General features: G+C 31.3%; 1 protein-coding gene and 1 pseudogene across 7 annotated transcripts in view; one reads left to right on the forward strand and one right to left on the reverse strand.

Annotated features, from left to right (window-relative positions):
- The first annotated feature begins 456 nt into the window (after positions 1-456).
- Positions 457-19901, forward strand: part of cnn (phosphodiesterase 4D interacting protein centrosomin) — a 30583-nt gene continuing 11138 nt past the window's right edge. For 2 of the 7 annotated variants that reach the window (XM_018517991.1, XM_018517998.1), the window contains exons 1-3: positions 4267-4456; positions 11144-11199; positions 19471-19739. In XM_018517991.1, the coding sequence (XP_018373493.1) occupies positions 4365-4456; positions 11144-11199; positions 19471-19739 (417 nt within the window). In that variant the 5' untranslated portion in view covers positions 4267-4364. Of the gene's footprint in view, positions 608-4266; positions 4457-11143; positions 11200-17015; positions 17221-18524; positions 18715-18755; positions 18807-19470; positions 19740-19901 lie in introns of those variants that run through there. The other 5 variants (XM_018517992.1, XM_018517993.1, XM_018517995.1 and 2 more) reach the window with 5 other exon arrangements.
- Positions 2175-3495, reverse strand: LOC108767880 (uncharacterized; annotated as a pseudogene).

The following is a 19901-nucleotide window of genomic DNA, read 5'->3' on the forward strand; positions in this document are numbered from 1 at the left end:
TTATCAATAAAGATGATAAAAAAAAAATTGCAGAAAAAAAATCGTGATTTTTTTGCAATATATAGGATATTACAGCTTTACAAGTATGTATATTTATTTATGGGACATTTATGTAATAAAAAATCATGAATTTAATAATGCGTGAGCCAAATATTTTATGTTAATAATAGCAAATTTATATCAATTGTCGGTAATGTCAGCGTTCTTGAATTACCTCCGGACCCTCGAGGCCCTTTTTATACCGCCAAAAATTTGCTCAGGGTTGACGATCTTTAATAATATCTCGTCGGTGACAATACCTATTGCCGAATTGTGACCAACTGTCGAAAACGAGCTGTGCATTTAATTGCCCTACATTTGAATTCAGTCGTTGGCAGACTTTGGTTGAAGATGTCACCACCAGAGGCGGTTGGCAGATCTGAGGACGCCACGACAAATGGCGCGGTCGCTTCGCGAAACATTGTTTTGAAAAGTAACGGCGACGCTGGTTTGATCGCGCTTGTTTCACCTTAGCGTTTCGACGTTCGGAATACAGTGCAAGGGAATGTGGTGAATTTGACACAATGACGGAGTTCGAGGAGACGCTCGCACCTACGGAATTCGACATGTAAGTAAATCCACCAAGTAGATCCTTCCCAGACTCTCTCATAAATCCCCTCCGCGATCCCTCGCACGTGGGGCTTCCTGGGTTTGTAAATATAAATAGACACATATATTTTTGCCGCTCGTTGAATACCCCGTGCAATGCCTTTTCCTTCGAGAGCAGTCAAAACGCACCAGAGATCCAATTCGTTATTTACTTGTGTAAATTATAATGATAAATGACTGTTTTGTATTCATTTGTTTACAGATCATTTTTTTTATCTATTTCTAATCGATATTGTCGTTTTTGGACTGTTTTGTCACTTTGTTATAATTCCGTCTTTATCTTTCTATCTCTATTTGAATCACTTTTTTATCTTGTATAAGTGAAATTATGACAAATTATCTCATATCTGTGACTCATGTCTATTTAGCTTGGAAAACTGAATTCTTTTTGAGGAAAGTATGAAGCAAATGACATGCGAATGACATTGTTATGTCATATAATTTTACCACATGTACTCCACGATGAATCGTGAATTCACTCATTGTTTATTCATTTAACAGCGGTTATCTCCCTGCGAGGTTAAGGATCGTCTTACATATCACAGTGGTTATCAAATTCTCGTTTGTACGCTACGTCGATCTTAAACGTCAAGGGCGACTTCGAATTCCCAGTAATTTTAATCGGAAATTAACTCAACCCGTCGAATTGTTTACAGCAGAATTTAGCTATGTAATTTATCATCCTTAATCTAATTTTTTTGTGTTAGATGATAAAAGATAAATTATCCTATCCATGTTAACCAAACAACGCAGATACTGCTTGATAAATTAATCACTGTTTAAGTTAATCAGAATTTAGAAATGTACGACGTTTTTCTACTAGCAATTAGCTCTAATATTTTAATAAATTAGAAAATTAGCAACTAAAATCATACATAATTTTATAAATTATATTTTTTAGCTGCTTATTTAAAAGTATTAAATTATAGATATATTTAATTAATATAGATGTATGTAATTAAAAATATATGTAATTTATAGAACCACACGGAGAGAATTTTTTCTTATAATTTACCCTGAAAATATGACAGTCGTGGGACAACATTGTGTGGTGTGTGTGTATTTCGAAGAATTTTAATATAAATCTCTCTCATTCATTAATAAAACTACAATAAAGTATAAAATAAGTTTGATCAATTTTATTGAAGTGCATGGTAAAAATCTTTAAAATATTGTATTGTATCACAATCACCATATTTTCAGGATAAATTTTAAAAGAAAATTCTCTCCGTGCATATTTGTTACTTGCTAATTTTTTAATTTACTGGAAGTGTAGCACAACCGTTGTTATTAAAAAAGCATCGCATAAAAACAACAGACAACATTCAAAAATCTTTCATATTCTGTAGGAAAAAAGTTGATGCGAAAATTTTCTGCAGTGTTTTATTTTGTCTTTTAATGCAGCATTAATTATTATACATTTACAATTGTCACAATTGTTCGGCTGAGAAACTCTGTCTTCGATCGATGTCAGATTCGTTTTCGTGTTTTTACGATCTTCCATACTCCTCCGTTTTCTGCTTCTGTCATTTACTGTTAGTCTGCCCTTCGCATCGTCTGCTCTTCTCTCTTTATCCTCCCGCATCGTTCCTCCCCCTTTTCCCGACGTATATATGCGTTGCTCTCTTGTGGAGTCCCTTTTTCCCTTCCGCAGCTTTCGTTCTTTGATCTGACAGTACAACGGCGTTTACATTGGCTACTGCGTGCTGATTTACACGTCCGTCGATAACGAAGAAAACGAGAAGGGAGATTTACAATAAATACAAATCATGTTCTTAACGTTTACGAATATCCGTTTAATCATTAAGGTTGCACCAACGTTAGTTTAATTTTAAGCGAGGCTTAAAACTCTCTTTGTCCCTGTCTCTTTTCGATTTTAAAATGAGAGAAGATAGAGAAAGTTTTAAATTTCGCTTAAAATCAAAGTGACGTTGGTGCAACCCGGCCTAAAAGAAACAAATTGAAATTGATTGTGTAATTTCAGTTCACTGAAAAAAAATTATTAAATTTTAATAAATATTTCTTTTAGTGATATATTAATTAAATATTAACTAAATGTAAATATATATTTTTATTTTTGATACAAGAACATTAAGTTTAAAAAATTACTAAATTTTAATATTTTGTTTGATAGTATATTAATTAAATATTTACTAAATGTAAACATATTTTTATTTCTGATGCAAGAACATTAATTTGATTATCATTTTTTATTGAAATATTTATTTTGCTGTAAGTAAATCTTTAGTTACTACTTTATGAAAAAATGTATTAAGACTTTGTTGTGGTAAATATTTTCTCACTGTATAGGAACTTTAACTGATGTAATCCATCGTTTTTATCGAAAATTTATATAAATTTAAACTCTTTTTGACAAACTTATTCGAAAAAAGTGTCGATTATGCAAAATGAATATTATGTAAACAGTATATACAAAATATATCTGTAAAATTGAAATATATATGTTTTTAGACAATATCTAGAAAACAAATAGGTATCTTAAAAAGTATAAAGATTCAAAATCGAATTTTATCTAAAGAAGCTAAATGGAATAATTACTAGAAGCTAAATTATTTTTTATACAAGAAAATGCGGAACAATTTTTAAGATTTATTATATTGTTGTGTAAGGACTAGTTAATATTTTTCAAGTTTTTAAACTTGTTATTAAAGATTTTGTATTTTTGTATTTTTTCAAGTCTCGCACTGAAGAAGAGCTGCAGCCTCCCTCCTCGTCCCTCTCTCTTGTAGCAACTCCATGGCCGACATGGCGCATCCCTCGCATCTCCCCTGTTATCCCCCGCACCTCCATCCCTCTATTTCTACTCGACTCGTGTTGCCGTCTGTCGTCAGTCGTTTTCGGTGCGCCGCGCGATACGCGGTCGAGGTTTCGAAACACGATCCCTGTAGTGCGAAGAATTCGCGAGCGGCCGAGAATCGGACCGACTGATGTAGGACTTCATATACGCATCGCATTTAACTGCATTTAGCAAATCATCAAGATAAGATAGCAGGACTTGGTCTCGACGAGAGAAAAGACTTCATCCCCCTCTGGGAAATCACGATCCATCGTGTAGATTGTCGTGAACGTCGTGAAGATCATCTCAAGATCATCTCCGACGAGTGACATCGACCGTGAATGTCTCACTCTGGACTCGACAACTCGCGAGATTCGATCACGACCGTGAGGAATTGTCTGATGCGTCATCTCGTGCGAGAGCTGATGCCATTGATCGGTCCAGCTACGCGGAGGAGCATAGTCCGTTCGCGCTAACGCTGCCACCCTCGAGCAGAGTGGATCCTAAACTCTTTCCGTACTCTCGACCCTCACGTAGTGAAGGGTGAGAAGGGTTGGAAGGGTGGTATGTCTTGTTTACGTGAGAACGTGAGTGCGATTTCGATAATTAATCGCGGAGAATCATCGTCGTTCACGAGGACCTGATTTTTCCCGAGGAACACTGTCGTGTCCCACGTCTGTTGTGTTTTTAAGGAGACGAAAGAACGTTGATGTTTTTAGGATTCTAAAAGATTTGTCGTGAGGATATTGTATTCTTCGCGAAGAGTCAATCGGTGGTGCGCGTTTCATCTCGTTTTTTTTTTTGAGATCTTTTCTTGGAAGCTCAAACGATACTGCGACGTTGTAGTACCGTGGATTTAGTATCATTCGTGAACGGATCACGTGTTTTCACATCGTGATTGTTGCCAAATTGCTGCGGAATGCTTCTCGGTGGCTGCAGATATTCCATTCAGAGTCAGAATGTGCCGTCCACGAGGACTGGCGCCTGGAGTCCTTATAATTCTTTCCGAAAGTGAGTGCAGTAAATGTACTTAACTCGATTAATCATTGATTTGCTCTTTCTTAAAAGGGCAATAAATTTCGGTGCTACTTACTGTTAACTCTGTCGTTTAACTCTGTACCCAAAATATAATTTATCTTTTTACTATTTTCTTAAATTTTTTTTTCTTTACTATTTGATGACTTTGTTAATATAGGTTCTTTTTTTCTATGTAAATTTTTTATGGAACTTTTTAATTATATTGTATACGATTATATCAAACAATATAATCGTATACACTCTAAAAAATGTGAGTGTAGATTTAACACCATGTGGTGTCTATATAATTTTCACTGTGTTGATGTTGAGCACCAACATGGTGTGGATTTAAATCATGGGTTTTAAATTCTCATCATAATGATGTTAATATTAACACCAACTTGAAGAATTATATACACACCGCATGGTGTTAAATCAACACCCATATTTTTTAGAGTGAAGTAAATTTAAATAAATTAGCAGGATTATATATGCAATAATTCTTTCTATGCCTGTCTCTCTTTATTATCTCTTAATTAATTATCAATAATTAACATAATTAATGGAAAATTGACAATAAAGGAAAAAATCTGAATGGTTGACAGTAGATAATTGAATGTTATTAAATTGAACATTTCGTCAGATTTTCGATGCAGATTTAATATTTTAAATATTTATGTAATATATCTGTTTCGTTTTTTTTTAATGTAAAAAATTAAATTCTGTTTTCCGAAACACTGTTACTAGCTAGAAAATGCTTTTGCTGTCGAAAGTGATGAACATTACTTTCGCTGTACTGAGTATATTATCGGGTAAAAGGGTTAATGCAGGTTAATGACGAGATCTAGTTTGCCTGCTCTTTGTCTTCTTTATCGCATATCATTTAATGTACATGCATTTAGTTAGCATCCATTATAATATACTTGCATAGTCTGATAGAAACTAATAATTCTATAATATACTAAAGTACATCACAGAATCTGATAATTTATATTGAACATAGAAAATGTATTTTTTTACATTAAACTGATTAATATTTTATAACATAATAATATAATTATTACTCTGGATGTTCTATTAATTACTATTTGTCATGAGACGAAGTTATCGTATCTTTATTCTACATTCGGAATGTAATAATTTTTTTACCATGTTTTACTAAGCAGGAGTTTGTCAGTTACTATTGTATCGCGTATACATATGCATGAGACAAGACATATCGCATTAATTTACATATTTATAGCCTCTTTAAGTATTACTTGGATATCTTGCAATGACTCCGAAAGAATCTTCTTTTCGACAGCCAAGAGTCAAATAATGATAAATAAAAATTTTAAGTCATTACAATATAGACAGAGGAATAATTTATTCGTGCGGGTACACTTTCGCGACATCGTATTGTAAATAAAGTCCTACTGACAGGATCCAGCTAACTATTTAACTGCTCGGTCAATTCGTTTAACGAACCGTTAATTGAGGAAACTTTGCACGACTGACACCTACGTGATAGTTACATGTATGGTAACCAAGTAAAAGTCTGAATTACTTCGTATGAAATATGTTATTTGTATCAGTTGTTTATTGACTGAATATTCTAATATCGCAGCAAAACATTTATAGATAAATAGCCCGGCAAAAATGTAAGATTGAAGCGATAATAAGTACCGTATATTTTACTCGTACTATTGCTGTTTACTTATAATTATTTTAATTACAGAAATTATTTGATATTAATTATGGCAATGTTTGATAATTATAAAAATGATTGTGATGCTAGATTAACTTAATATCTTTAAATATTTCCATTCTTTCATTTTAATTTCCATAGATTGCGCTGTTAGAGATTTTTATAACTTAAAAAGCAGAAATAAGAAAATTATGTAAATCACTTGATGAGATGGTCCATAGATTTATAATGTATCTTTGATAGTCTACTAGTTACTAATATCAGAAATTGAAACATGTGCACATTGCGGTCCATGTGGCTGCTGCTATACCCGTTATATACTTTGTATCGATTATCTGTTACATCCTCCATGTTGTCAGATGATGGTAACTGATGATGCATCCTTTCATCAGACTGCTTCCTCATTTCGTGTACTTACAAAGATGCCTTGTCTAGATTCTGTTTGTTAAAAGAACGTTACGAATCGCTACACATTTGTTTACGAAACCCGTTTCAATTTATTGCATAGATTTTCCAACACTTTATTTTTGTCTTCATTGTATGAACATCAAATTTATCAGAATTTATCAATTCTGAAAGGATGTAGAAAAAATGCAAAATTTAAAATAAACTGTGTAAAGTAAAATTAAGTAAAATTAAATTGAAATGTATTTCCAAATATTAATATGAAATATTTTCTTTCTTATGCAATAAATCTAATAAACTAACTGTCCCAGTGATATACTTATGTCTGGACATTTACACAAAACTTTATTTATTTGTTTATGTTATTATTAATCTCAAATACTTTTTAGCATAATCTTTAAATGCAATTAAATTATAATATTCTAATAAAAAAAACATTTGAAATTAATAATAATAAATCTTGTTTAAGTGTCCGGGCTTATGTATATCCGGTCGACTGGGACGTTTACCTTAGTAGTGATAATTTTTATATGTATTTCACGAAAATTATATACAGCAAAAGATTTGAAAAAAAATCGAGATTAAATTTCGACAGATAGTTTCAATCTTCGTCGTAATTTAAAGTTGAATCACCTCACAATATGTCATACAAAAGGATCTAAATGAATCATATATCACGTCACGTAACACATAATTACAGCCGGGAACGAATTCATGTTTAGCGCTGTTATCGCATCATGCGCATCTTGCACTCGTCTTTGGGACCCTTTAACGTCATCCGACACGCGTGTCCCCGGTAAAGCTGCAAGATTCCGAGAAGTCCGTATCCGGAGTGGTTAAACCTGTAAGGGTAGCGATGCTTAATATAACGATGTCGGATGCATACAGGGGTAAAGTCGGAAAGCCGACAGTTGTGTCTTCTGCATCTGCTGCTCGGACATGTTGACGAAAATTCAATTTCCAAATCGGAAAATTGTCTGAGCTGATAATTTCATTTCTCTTTATGATATACATAATCGTAACATTTAATTGTTAGAACATTAGGGATAGTTTACATTATATAGATAAATAAATAAATCTTAAAATTTAACATATCAAAAGAGTTAGAATTCAGCTAAAACTATAAGTTTCAGAGAAGTAAAGTTATTTTTTTAAATTTTGAGAGAAATAGTTATATGTTATATTAATAAAAAATCAAAAAAGTTCTTTTTTTAGCATTCACATTAGGCGTTTTGCTTTCTGCTAGATGGGAAATAAAATTCGATTTGTTTGTAAATAAAAAAATAGCTTAAATATTATATCATTCGAAAATTATGCTCTTATATTCGCTTTATTTGCTTTCTTATCTTCCGTTTACCTATGCTGTTTTTATTGCAGCGTTTTTATTACAGCAAATTTTTAGTATAAGATAGATGAAAGTAGATAAAAATGGATGGAGGTTTTTGATATTTACATAAAAATTAGAAATGTGCAAAATGTTCTTTTGAACAATTCAGTTTATTTATTTTGTTACATTTTAAGTATTTCAATATTTTGTTGTCATGTTGTGGATTATTAAAATAATAGAATTATATTCGGTTGGACTTTAAGATATATGATAATACTTGTCCATAAAATAGCTTCTGCGAATATTTTCAAGGAAAATATCAGTAAGTACGACAACACTAGACATGTGTACCATTTGTATATGTACATTTGAATTCTCTCTTACGTAATATGAAATTGTAATATTCCTTATGTCTACCATATGGCTTCTATTTATAACCGAAGATTAGACACAGATACAACAACTCTGCGAACATATGTTTTGTATACGTATGTTAACTTATCAGTTAAATTATAATCTGCACATAAAAATCTTGCTCCATACTAATTAATATTATATCTATAAATAACTTAAAATATAATTTTTTATACACTAGTGTGTAGAGTAATAAGTCGAGCTAATTAGATTAGTCAATTTAAAGTAACATTTATATGTTACTAATTATGTATGTAGCAGCTGTGGTCCAGTTTAACTTCGAAGTCTCACTCTCTTCGGGGAAAATATACAATTTCCATGATACCCATTATATATATATATAGATCCTCTAATGTCGTGATCTTTAATCGCGAGCACACATTTTGTCATATATTAGTATTGTATTAGGCCCTATATTAGTAGTGTATTTCTCTTAGAATGTTGCTTTTACACAAATGTTGCCTGAAACGTGATACTCTTTGTACGAATCCTGCACTGTTATTCGTAAATGCTTTCTATGGCTATTTTTAGCCTACGAGATTCAATAGATGTATTTCGTAAAAAAAAATCTATATTCCTGAATGCCATTCTTTTATCTTATTGTTAAATTAATTGAATAATTTTGGGACAGTAAATTTTGCAGAAATAATTCAATTCTATAATAATTGAAAAAAAATTATTTTCATGAAAAGTCTTATTTTATACTATACTTAATACTAAATAAATAGGTTGCGAGATATCAAATGATTTGAGAAGTCAAACTTGAAGTCTCGTTACAGTATGTTGAATCTGTGTGTTAGGAAAAAGAGTCTGGTTGCATTAACTGAAATTTTACCAGAAATTTTTCTCAATGAATGAAAAAATAGAATAACAATATTATATATAAAGGAATGATAAAGAAGTGCGCATTATATATTCTCCAAGCTTTTTCAAATTCTTCACACATATTTGATTTATATATACCTATTTATTGAACAAAATTGACTTTCTTAAATAAAATATTTAATATAAATAACTTTAGTAGCTTCTTAAAATTCCGCACGCAAAGACAACATGAGTCATTTATCGATCCTGAGTCACTGTAAATTTCTTGCTTGCTCCACACCTATATTATTCACGTTTTAGTTACTATCTGGATTTATTTCTTTCTGTTTACGCAATTGACGGAATTTTATGTAGTTATGTACTTTAGATTTATACATATATGCACATAATATTATACATATTATATGCTTTATATTTATACATTCTATATATACATACACATATACATTATTCTATGAATTCTAATTTTACGGTGTAATTCGATATTCGTTATATTTTTAGATATTATTTGTTTTCATTTTTTATTACAATCTACGTAAGTCAGCTCTTTCATAATAGTTTCGATTTATATTTATTTAAATCTTATAAAAAATTTTTCAACTTTTAACCGCGTTATTTAACTGTTCATTTTTATTATTTTTAATTATTTACCTATTTTAGAACATCTCGGATAGCCTTCTTGGAGATCTTGCATTGGTTTGTTGATGTGATTCGCCATGCAGAATGACGTAGAAGACGACGGGCAAGGCGCAGATTAATTACTCATTTTGAGTCGCAGCGTTTCGGAAGACGAACCGAAGAGAGAGAGAGAAATAGAATTTTCGCGAAATCTAAATAAAACTTTACTGGAAATCCTGTGGTTCACTGCCGCTCGTTCCTTGTCCGAGAGAGCTGCGAGACGGCTCGGCTGCAGCGGATTAATAAACCCTCTTATATAGCGAACACTTTGTGCCACCTTAAACTATACCAATAACGACTTCTAGGTAGAGCTATGGTCCGAGTGGAATAAATTCGGCATGAACGATTAATTTCGCACAACAGGCTTTGTTCTACAGCCATTACGAAAATTACTTGTTAGGTTTCACTGTTACATAATGGGAATTTCAATGGAAATATTCTTCTGTTACAATTAGCTTTTTCCTCGTAAATCTTTAACAGTCATTTAATGGATTTTATACTGTAGTTAATAAAAATAATATACATGTATTTATTATCATGGAAAACATATATACTTACAGAAAAGTATAATCACATGAAATTTATCAAATAATAATATAAATTATTAATTACTTATTTTTAAAAATACACTAGATTACGACAAAAAATATACAGTATTTTTTTACACAAGAGATTATACAGATTATACTACAATCTTACAATTAATATAAACTTAATATGTGATACATTACTTTTAATTAAAATACTTGAACTGATAAAGAATCGCAAACGCGAAGTTTCGAAAAATTGCAGGACTATTAATAACTAAGGTACTATTAATAATATCAGCAGGCAAGTCTCATTTGCACTCTTTATGCTCTTGTAAATCATTGTCCACTCACTTACGTGTCGAGACTGGCTTTGTTAGTTTTTTGGTTTAAATGTTCCATCGGAGTCCTGAAAATAGAATCTACTGCTCACTTTGATCCTTTTCAAATGTTTTATTTATTTCGGTTCTTCTTATTTTCTACCAGGAACATTCTCATACCATTTTTGGTCTCATTCCGAAAATAATTGCTCATTCACTGTTTTTTTATTATCTTTCATTTTAATAAGGCTAAAATTATTTGTTGTATGGAATTAGTTTTCTTTTCATATGTGTATATTTTTGCATGAGCTAGGCATTAAAATCATTTAATATGTATTTAAAAAATTGATATCTAAAAATATTCGTATTTTTATTTTTTTATTTAATTACATCATTTTTTACTGTATTAGATATCATGATCAAAATTATAAAATATTTTATGTTGACAGTTGAACAATATTGTGATTCTTTTTTTAACTTTATTTTACTTTGTCGTAGCACCAATGTGCCGTTGCAGGAGATCACAATGAGTCAAACCTTGCCATTGACGAACGGTGAGTAACATTTGTATATCTTATCGAACTTAATAGTGATAATTTATCAATAAGAAATAGAAGTAATGACCATAACGATCAATGCTAGATAATATGATCATAATCTTTATTAGTACAATAATATTATGCTAGTTTGAAACTAGCATTATAAGGTAACTAAAATTACAAAATCAGTAATATTTGAGATAAAAATAAAAATTAAGCTTAAATAGGAAAATAAGGGAAATAATTAAGAATTTAAGAGGTAAAATCGAGAATCAGATATTAAAACATTTAATTTGTTTCTCTTATATTATCTATGTGTCGTACTTCTTCGATGATGCATACAATTAATATTTCTTTCGCCGGGAAGAGCGTTCCTAAGAATAGCCGGATATAATTTTACGCTCTATAAAGGCGAAGGCGAGGCGGAAGATCATAGCGATCGTACATCGAACGATTACACTCGTATTTATTATTTACGGCCTCGTAGCGGCGATTACTTATATCATATATCAGCAGAGATATCTCGGCAGATCGGTTCACCACTTGATTAAGTCGTCATCGATATTGCAGAGTACGACAGGGACTCGATTATGTGGCTTTTTCCCTTGCACACCCACCTTTATTGGTCATTTCCCTTAAGTAATTGAATCCCCCTCCGGTTCTATTTCAATTACGGCTACAGATGTAACATATATGTGATGCTGCTAGCCACACTTTCAATTATACTGCTCCTAGTTGGTTACTATTTGTTCCATTCGAGAAATATAACAGGCGTTTATCTGGAACATTACACATTTCCTCGTTATTTAAGCGAAATTTGATGTTTATTTTTTTTATAAATTTAAAATAAAATAATTATACACATCCTCATTAAAAAAACTCAGTATTAATACATAAATTTATTATCTGATTCTTGGATTGTATTGGAATTTAATTAGAATTCTTAAAAATTAAAATTTTGCCACAGTTTTCTAATTAATCTTCATCAAAAACATTAGGTAAAGCAAATATACAATTATCTGTAGAGAGTTAATATAGATTAGAATTTTGTCAGAATTAGGAAAAATTAGTTTTTAATTTATAAACAAATATATTTTATATATTTCTATTTCCGTCTGACAATTGGATTTCATAAGTCTGATGCCCAAATTTTCAATCGACGCTATTTGCTCGTCCAACACAAACAGAAACTATTTTCGACACAAGAGCCATAAGCGGTTCTCAGCGCACATATGTTTTTCGTGATCAAATGTGAATGGGTCTTTTAAATTTAAAATAATTTCAGCTCGATATCTTCTTTGTGAATGAATTCACGGATAATTTCACGAGTATAAGTATACACGTATCCAGTTTATAATCGAGATAACGTACACGTCTTCTCATCCGCTCTCGAACGGCGAACATTTACATTTGTCCGTTCAGAGGCCGCGTGAAAATGCATATAGGGGTCGCCGCTAATTTGTGTGCCGCGGTATACAGTTCATTACTCCCATTCGCATGATCTGCATTTTCCGCCGTTAGCTTCTGATTGTTCGACATTGTTCTACAGAAATTCCGTTGCGGATCAAGGAGGATATTTACGCATCCCCCAGGGCTGATTGAATCTCAGTCATTTGGGTTTAGCGAACTTACAGACTCGAGCTGAATATACCGCAAATACACACATACATTTACACATTTTTACACACTGAAAGAACGATTTTGCTGAGTGATTTAAAATTTTGCTAGATACAAATTTAAAAATAACTTTGTTGAACCATGAAAATAATTTTGTTGGAAACTCGAAACTGGTTGCGCTAGAATAAAATGTTTTGCGGTATTACTTATCATTTTTTAACTTCTATACATAATTATTTTCATGATCCAACATAATTATTTTCAGATTTGTGTCAAACTAAATTTTAGATCCTTCAGAAAATTGTTCCTTCCGGGCACATATACGTATTTTTATGAGTGATAGAACGGTAAACAATGTGAAGGAAAGTGAAAGCAATCTAATTTAAGAATAATTAGAAGAATAGGAACAGGGAAAATAATACAATCAAGAACAAAAACAAGATGTCCCTGTTTGATTTAGATGGATCAAGAAGTTTCCAGCGGAAGTTAGCTAAATCTCATTTTTTATTTATATTTCTTAATTAAAAAAAAAAAGATACGCTAGAGCACATAACACTGTGGCCGCCTAATTGTATCTCACGCGTGGTGCGAGGTCAATGAACTTTCTCGTTCGCGATTTTACTCGAGCGAACGAGTAAAATTGACATCTACAGTAACAATCTCGCACAATATATCTACCAATTCTTACGCTTCCGCGAATATGTCCAATGTCACTTTTGGAAGTTCTGCTTGATATAAGTTGGCCTATATAGAGAATGTATGGAAAGCTTGGAAATTAAATTGCATATTAAATTATATACATTAATTTTTGAAATTATAAGTACCGTACATAAGCAGAAATAAATTACGATATGAGTATTTTAATGTCCTATATGGATTTAATAAAATATTCAGTGATTCAATTTTTTGATTAATATTTACAAATAATATATAAAAAAGAACTAGTCGTGAAATAAACCATTAAATTCAATAAACTCTTGATAATTTTTGCCAATGATGTAATCAGAAATCGGTATTATAATATCATTAATATGGATACATTTCTCGAAGTTTTCATTTTAAATGTTAGAGATTTAAAGGGTCCGAACGAGCCATATGATCCAGGGCCTTCTCGACCCAAATTTTATAATTTATTCGACGTCATCGTGACAATCTAGCAGTGCTTAAATTATATCAATTGAAGCACATCCGCACTTCGATTCAGTTCTCGAGGGGATCTAAAATGGTAAAATGGTCAAGGTCATGGGTACAATTTGTATGTCGCAAAACGAAATAATGCATAGGACGCAATTAACATTGATATTTTCGAATCCCGTCGAAACGATTGTTTATATCGTCTGAAAAATGTCTGCCGCGATCTCGCGTTACAGGAAGCGAGCATTTATTTTCGTGGGTCCAGAAGCGCATTCGTATATAACGACGGGTAGGGGAACCATTCGAACGACACGAAGTGGCCAGACGTAACGTGTATTTATTTCTATAACACAGGAGAAAAATATAATTCTTTATTTGTTTCCAGTCCCTTATAGTTTAGTAGTTTAGTTAATAAAAAAACATTTTATTTTTAATTATTTATAATTAGAAAAATTATTTCCTGTTTATGAACACATAAGTCTTATATCATCGCAGATATTAAACGCGATTCCGAAGTTTCATATTTTTTGTTATATTCTGCATCATAATTCTGTATGTACAAATCTAAATTGTTTAAGATATCAATTTTTACGATATATCAATTTAGAAAACTGGAAACATTAGCATTAATAACATTTCTGGGAGTTGTCAGATTTCGTTGAAGCTACATTAAACGTACATTTATTATGTTATGTTATAATAATATATTTAATCTGTGACATAAATAAATAATATAAAATAATATTAAATATTAAATAACATGTTTAAAAATTAAAACATTAAATATATTTGTAGAAAATAATTTGAAATATTAATTGAACTATTCTTTTCAGTTACTTTCCTGTTTCTTGACTATTCTAAGATATGCTACTTCGAATTATATGCAATCTTACATATTGAATTTTTTATGTGACATATTTAGTGATGTACACGTTTGATTCTAACAAGATTTGTATTTTTAGTGCATTGTATAAAATTACATGTAAAATTTATTTTTTAAGACCAAACCAATTTCATGTTTTGCAATCACATTCTGTCAATAGTCTGTTAGGGGTAACGAATGTCGTCGAGTCACTAACACGTGGAGTCGCACCCTACTAGCAGCCGGGCTCTCGAAATAACGGCGATATCGTTTGTTTCTAATCCAGGTCTCCTGTAGAAATTATTGGCCCGCTTCTTGTTACCCGAAGATGAGCGAGCCAGAGCTTCAGCTTCAATTTTGCGCCTCCGTTAGAGACAAGTACCGGTCGTTCAAAGACAAAGCTCTTAATAAGAAGCTATTTCGTGGATAATAGTAACGTGGGCTGATTCATATATACAGGCGATCATTGTGATGCGCCAGATGTAATATATTAATAGATACAAACTCTGGCATGAGAGCCTCAAATGTGTAAAAAAAAAATTTTTTTGTTGTAAAATTTAATAATCAATTTTTAAAATCATTTCTTTATATTAAATTATATTATAATTGTATACATATATATCATTATATATGTATATGTAATTTATTTATAAAATCAAAACGTATTTCGTTAATTGTGCTTAATATACATGTTTGACCTAGAAAATCTCAATTTATTTAACTCGCAATGATTATTCTGTCAGGGTACCATAATTAATTATTATAGTACTATATATTAGTAATATAGTTGCATAATACATTACCAGACTAATAGTCTAGAGTATTAAGAATAATAAAAGTGACAGCGGATTCACTTTCAAAAATATTCTTGTCGAGGCGAAAGTAGGAGCAGCGGAGGTCTTTAGTCGGCGGTAAGATTTTAATTGCCCGCCGGGGACTGACCAGATCGGAGATCTGGAGAGAGCGGAGGCTGACCTGCCAAAATAAAGATAGTTTAAACCGTTCTGGCCTAAATGTGTCATCTATAAATACGCGAGCTCGCTCTCTTGCTTCGCGGCATCTACTCTCTGACGCGAATCGATATCGCAGTTGCATTTTTGCCGAAAATCACCGGGGCACGTAATAAAAACAACACGATCGACCGGTTAAGCAGGAAATAGATTTGTTTTAGTGGGTGCACAAAGCTTTCGTGTCTCTTCCGCTCTTTCGGGATTCTCGGAGCTTTTTACGTCGGCTATTAAAACACGTGATGGCCTCCCCGCCGCGCCTATGACAGTCGAAAAACGAATTTATGTTTAACGTTACGACGATATTAACTTTTGTGTCCACGACAAAGTCTTCGTACTCGTAAAATGCTTCTGGAACAACCACGCATGTCTAGAAGTTATTCTCCTTTGTCTTCTTTTGCGCAATGTACAAATATATTTTGTGCATATTTCTGCATAATATATTTCAAAGGATGCAAAACTTATCTTCGTAGTACAGTGAATTTTATATGAATTGGGTTTTAACGGAAAGACGTAATTAGAATTAGGACGCTACAGCGCAGTTAACCTCAGCAATCGTATTCCACGTGACAGCACGATATTTTGGACACGAAGAGTATGGAGAACATCGTTACGTTAATTAGGCAAGATGAATCATTCTTGTTCCACCGAGAAATAGCCATTTCTATGTATCTTCGTAATTTCGGCATAGACTTGTTACAAAGTTGCTATTATCGTATGAATCATGTGCATAGTGCTTGTAAACTGCTTTACACGATTTATCGCATTTCTTACAAGACTGATATTTTTCTTCTCAACTCTTTTCTATCGGTTCTGAATGGGTAGCATAAAATCTTTTATCATTGCAATATAGCTATAGTAAAGATATAAAATATCTTGTGAATCTTTTAAAGAACATTTTTCTTTTATCTTCGTTTATTTATATTTTAATGGGGTTGCATAGATCTCTTGGTATAAATTTAATTAAAATTCATAAAAAATATTGAATTTATGAAGATTAAATGCCATAACTGTTTACTGCCCTTTATGCGAGTTAAAGGGCGGGGTATTCATTGAGGCTTTTTAGGTGCGATCAATCGGTAAATGCACGTGGACGTCTGACCTTCGACAAGTACATCTATATGACATTACACACGCGCATTTAGAACATAATTTTAACCACAAGTTATAGCCTTGTGTCTTCGGCGTTGCGCTTGTTGTTCTGTCGCAGTTAGTGTTTGTACAGCCGTCGTATAAGTCTCCTTTGTGGTGCGGTGTCTTGCTTGGTCCCTTTCGTGAATTTGAACGTACGTTTCAAAATGTAACGACTTCAAAAACGCGCTTTTCGTGGAATGGGATGCGGTAGGTCGCTGCTAAGATCTTTTCTCCTCTCGAGGAACCGCGAAGACGAGCCAGTAAAGATCGAAGTTATGTTCGGTATGCCGAATTTTGAAAATTTACTTCATATTAAAATATATATTATAATAAAAAAAAAATATGCTGATTAAAGTTGAATCGATGTGGAACATAGTAAAAGTGAATATGAACTAATTCCTATTTTGTAATACCGATTACTGTTAATGATACGTTAATAAATTGATGTAATTCAATGTCATTGCAACAGCGAATGAAATTGTTTGCGACTATTTGCTTGCTGTTTGTTAGCAATTGCTAGCAAGTGATAAATGAGAATAGTTCTAAAGGTTGTGCAATAGTACTCTTTGAACGTATGAATGTAAGAGAACGAGGAGAAGAAAAGAGAGAAGAAACGACGATTAACTCATTCAGGCTAAATTACGAGCACATCTCGGCTATCTGGACCATAAAGAAACTTTTATTTCTAGTTATATTGAAATACTTATTTTTTAAATAGAATAAGAAATTTAAAATTTTTCTTTTTGTAAGATTAATAAATTTATATTTATAAAGATAATTTTAACAAATAAATAAAATTAATATATAGGATATAATAACAATGCTCATTATTATAAAAAAATTATATAAACGTAATAATTTAATTTTCTTTAAAAGTGAAATGGGAAAATACATTAGTTAATATGTGTATCAGATTTTCTTGGAATGTTTGCGTTTCGACTTGAGAGAGTGTTAAAAAGTCTTTTTGGCGCTCGATGATGCGCCAAAATAATTTAATTTCAAAGGTACATGGTGACGGCGCCGCTCGATCTTCCAAAGTAAATTTGGCATCAGTGAGATTTGCCTAGACGGGCTAAAAATAGACTGATTGATTCGGAAGATACTTTTTAAAAAATATTCTAAAAATAGTGCGTGTATGAAAAATATTCTAAAAATGTACACGTGCATGATTTATCTAAACTCATACAAATTATAAGAATATTTCTTATACTATATTATTATGTAAAGCTAAAAAAGAAAGTAAGTGGCGCTTCTTTATATTTATATAGATAATCTAAAAAAAGAAATTATATTTGTGGACGAAAATATAAACAAAAATTAGATTTTTATGAAACGTACACATTTTTTGGAATAATTTTTTGGACATGCATTTAATAAATATATGTAAATAATAATTTTTTTTAATATGTAGAATTTTATATAATAGTTAAAAAATATGCTATTATAATCTTTTTAGGGAATGTTCTTATAAGAATGTAAGCATTGAAAGTAACTGAATGGTGTTCTTTTATTTGTATCGTCTTTTTTTTATTTGTGACATCGAATGAGGAAAATCGAGTATTTTAAGATGATTAATTTCGGGTTCAATGAGGTACATGTGGCAAATCGTGGTTGTTCAAAATTTATACAGATTCCATCAGCACGTGTCGGAAATAATGCAACCAAAGTTGGAAACGTGATTATTCGAATGACAGATAGAAAATTGAGCTTGAGAGTTCATCTGCGATTACTCGTGTCGGCCTTGCACATGATATCGTCGCATTGCTCTCGTTTAAGGTACCACGTACGGGAACGTGTGGGAACGCATTATTGATGCAATTTAACTTGAAGAGTATACATATATTTGAAGAATAAGTAGAACAACAGATGTTAGCAATAATTGTTTGAGTTATATTGCATAAACAATTTCAGATTTGGTCATTTGTAGATTGTTTATGTAACATCAAAATTACTTGTGTTAGAAAACACGAAATTATTATTTTTATTTGGATTTGTATATTCGATATTCGAGATACGAATGTATGTGTATGTTATATATATATATAAAATGTATATTTTTAAAATTAATCCTTTATATTATTTAATCTTTATAATTAATGATACATAAATTACGAAGTTATGAATTACAGTGTTTTCAAATAATAATGCAAATATTATTGTACATTACTTTTTTATTTATTTTTGATTAGTTGTTCATGGATATAATTATAATATTAAATATTAAATTTATAATCTTGAATTGATAGTATTTATTGTCTTTATGAATAATTAGTATACACCTAACTTTATACATGCGTTTTAAATAATTTTATTTTTACATTATTTATTTACATTATTATATTAAAAAATAAAAAGATATTAAATTAATATTATTTAAAAAATGTTAATTAAGTATATGTGAGCAGAAATTATTATTTATATTAGAAGAATGTTTCATAATCACTATTAAAATTCATATTAATATGTGTTTATTGTACGTTTATATATAATTTAACGAATTTAAATTTATCTACAAGAAAATATCTGTTTCAGGTGGAAGACCATATGGTGAAAATTCGTCCGGAGACAAAGACAAAACAACGATGGCACGATCAGGAGATGGTGGAGGAGGTGGCGGAGGTGGTAGTAATGGAGTAGGTTACGGTAGAACAATGAAAGAGTATGAGGATGAATTAAGCAGTTTAAAAAAGGAGAACTTCCAGCTTAAGTTACGAATTTATCTCCTGGAAGAAGGAAACCCTTCAAGAAATGGCATCACTTTTTCTGACGAAGATGTTATCAAAACGAATGTAGAATTGAAGGTTAATTAATATTCAGTACACTTAACAAATAAAATATAGATTGTTTCTATATGATGATATAATTGAAAAGAGAACAATGTTTTTGAAAAAAATTAATCAAACATATCTCTCTCTCTCTCTCTCTCTCTCTCTCTCTCTCTCTCTATAGAGTAAAACGTTTTT

This window comes from Trachymyrmex cornetzi, unplaced genomic scaffold (genome assembly GCF_001594075.2).
Source record: "Trachymyrmex cornetzi isolate Tcor2-1 unplaced genomic scaffold, Tcor1.1 scaffold73, whole genome shotgun sequence".
Taxonomy (NCBI): Eukaryota; Metazoa; Arthropoda; class Insecta; order Hymenoptera; family Formicidae; genus Trachymyrmex; species Trachymyrmex cornetzi.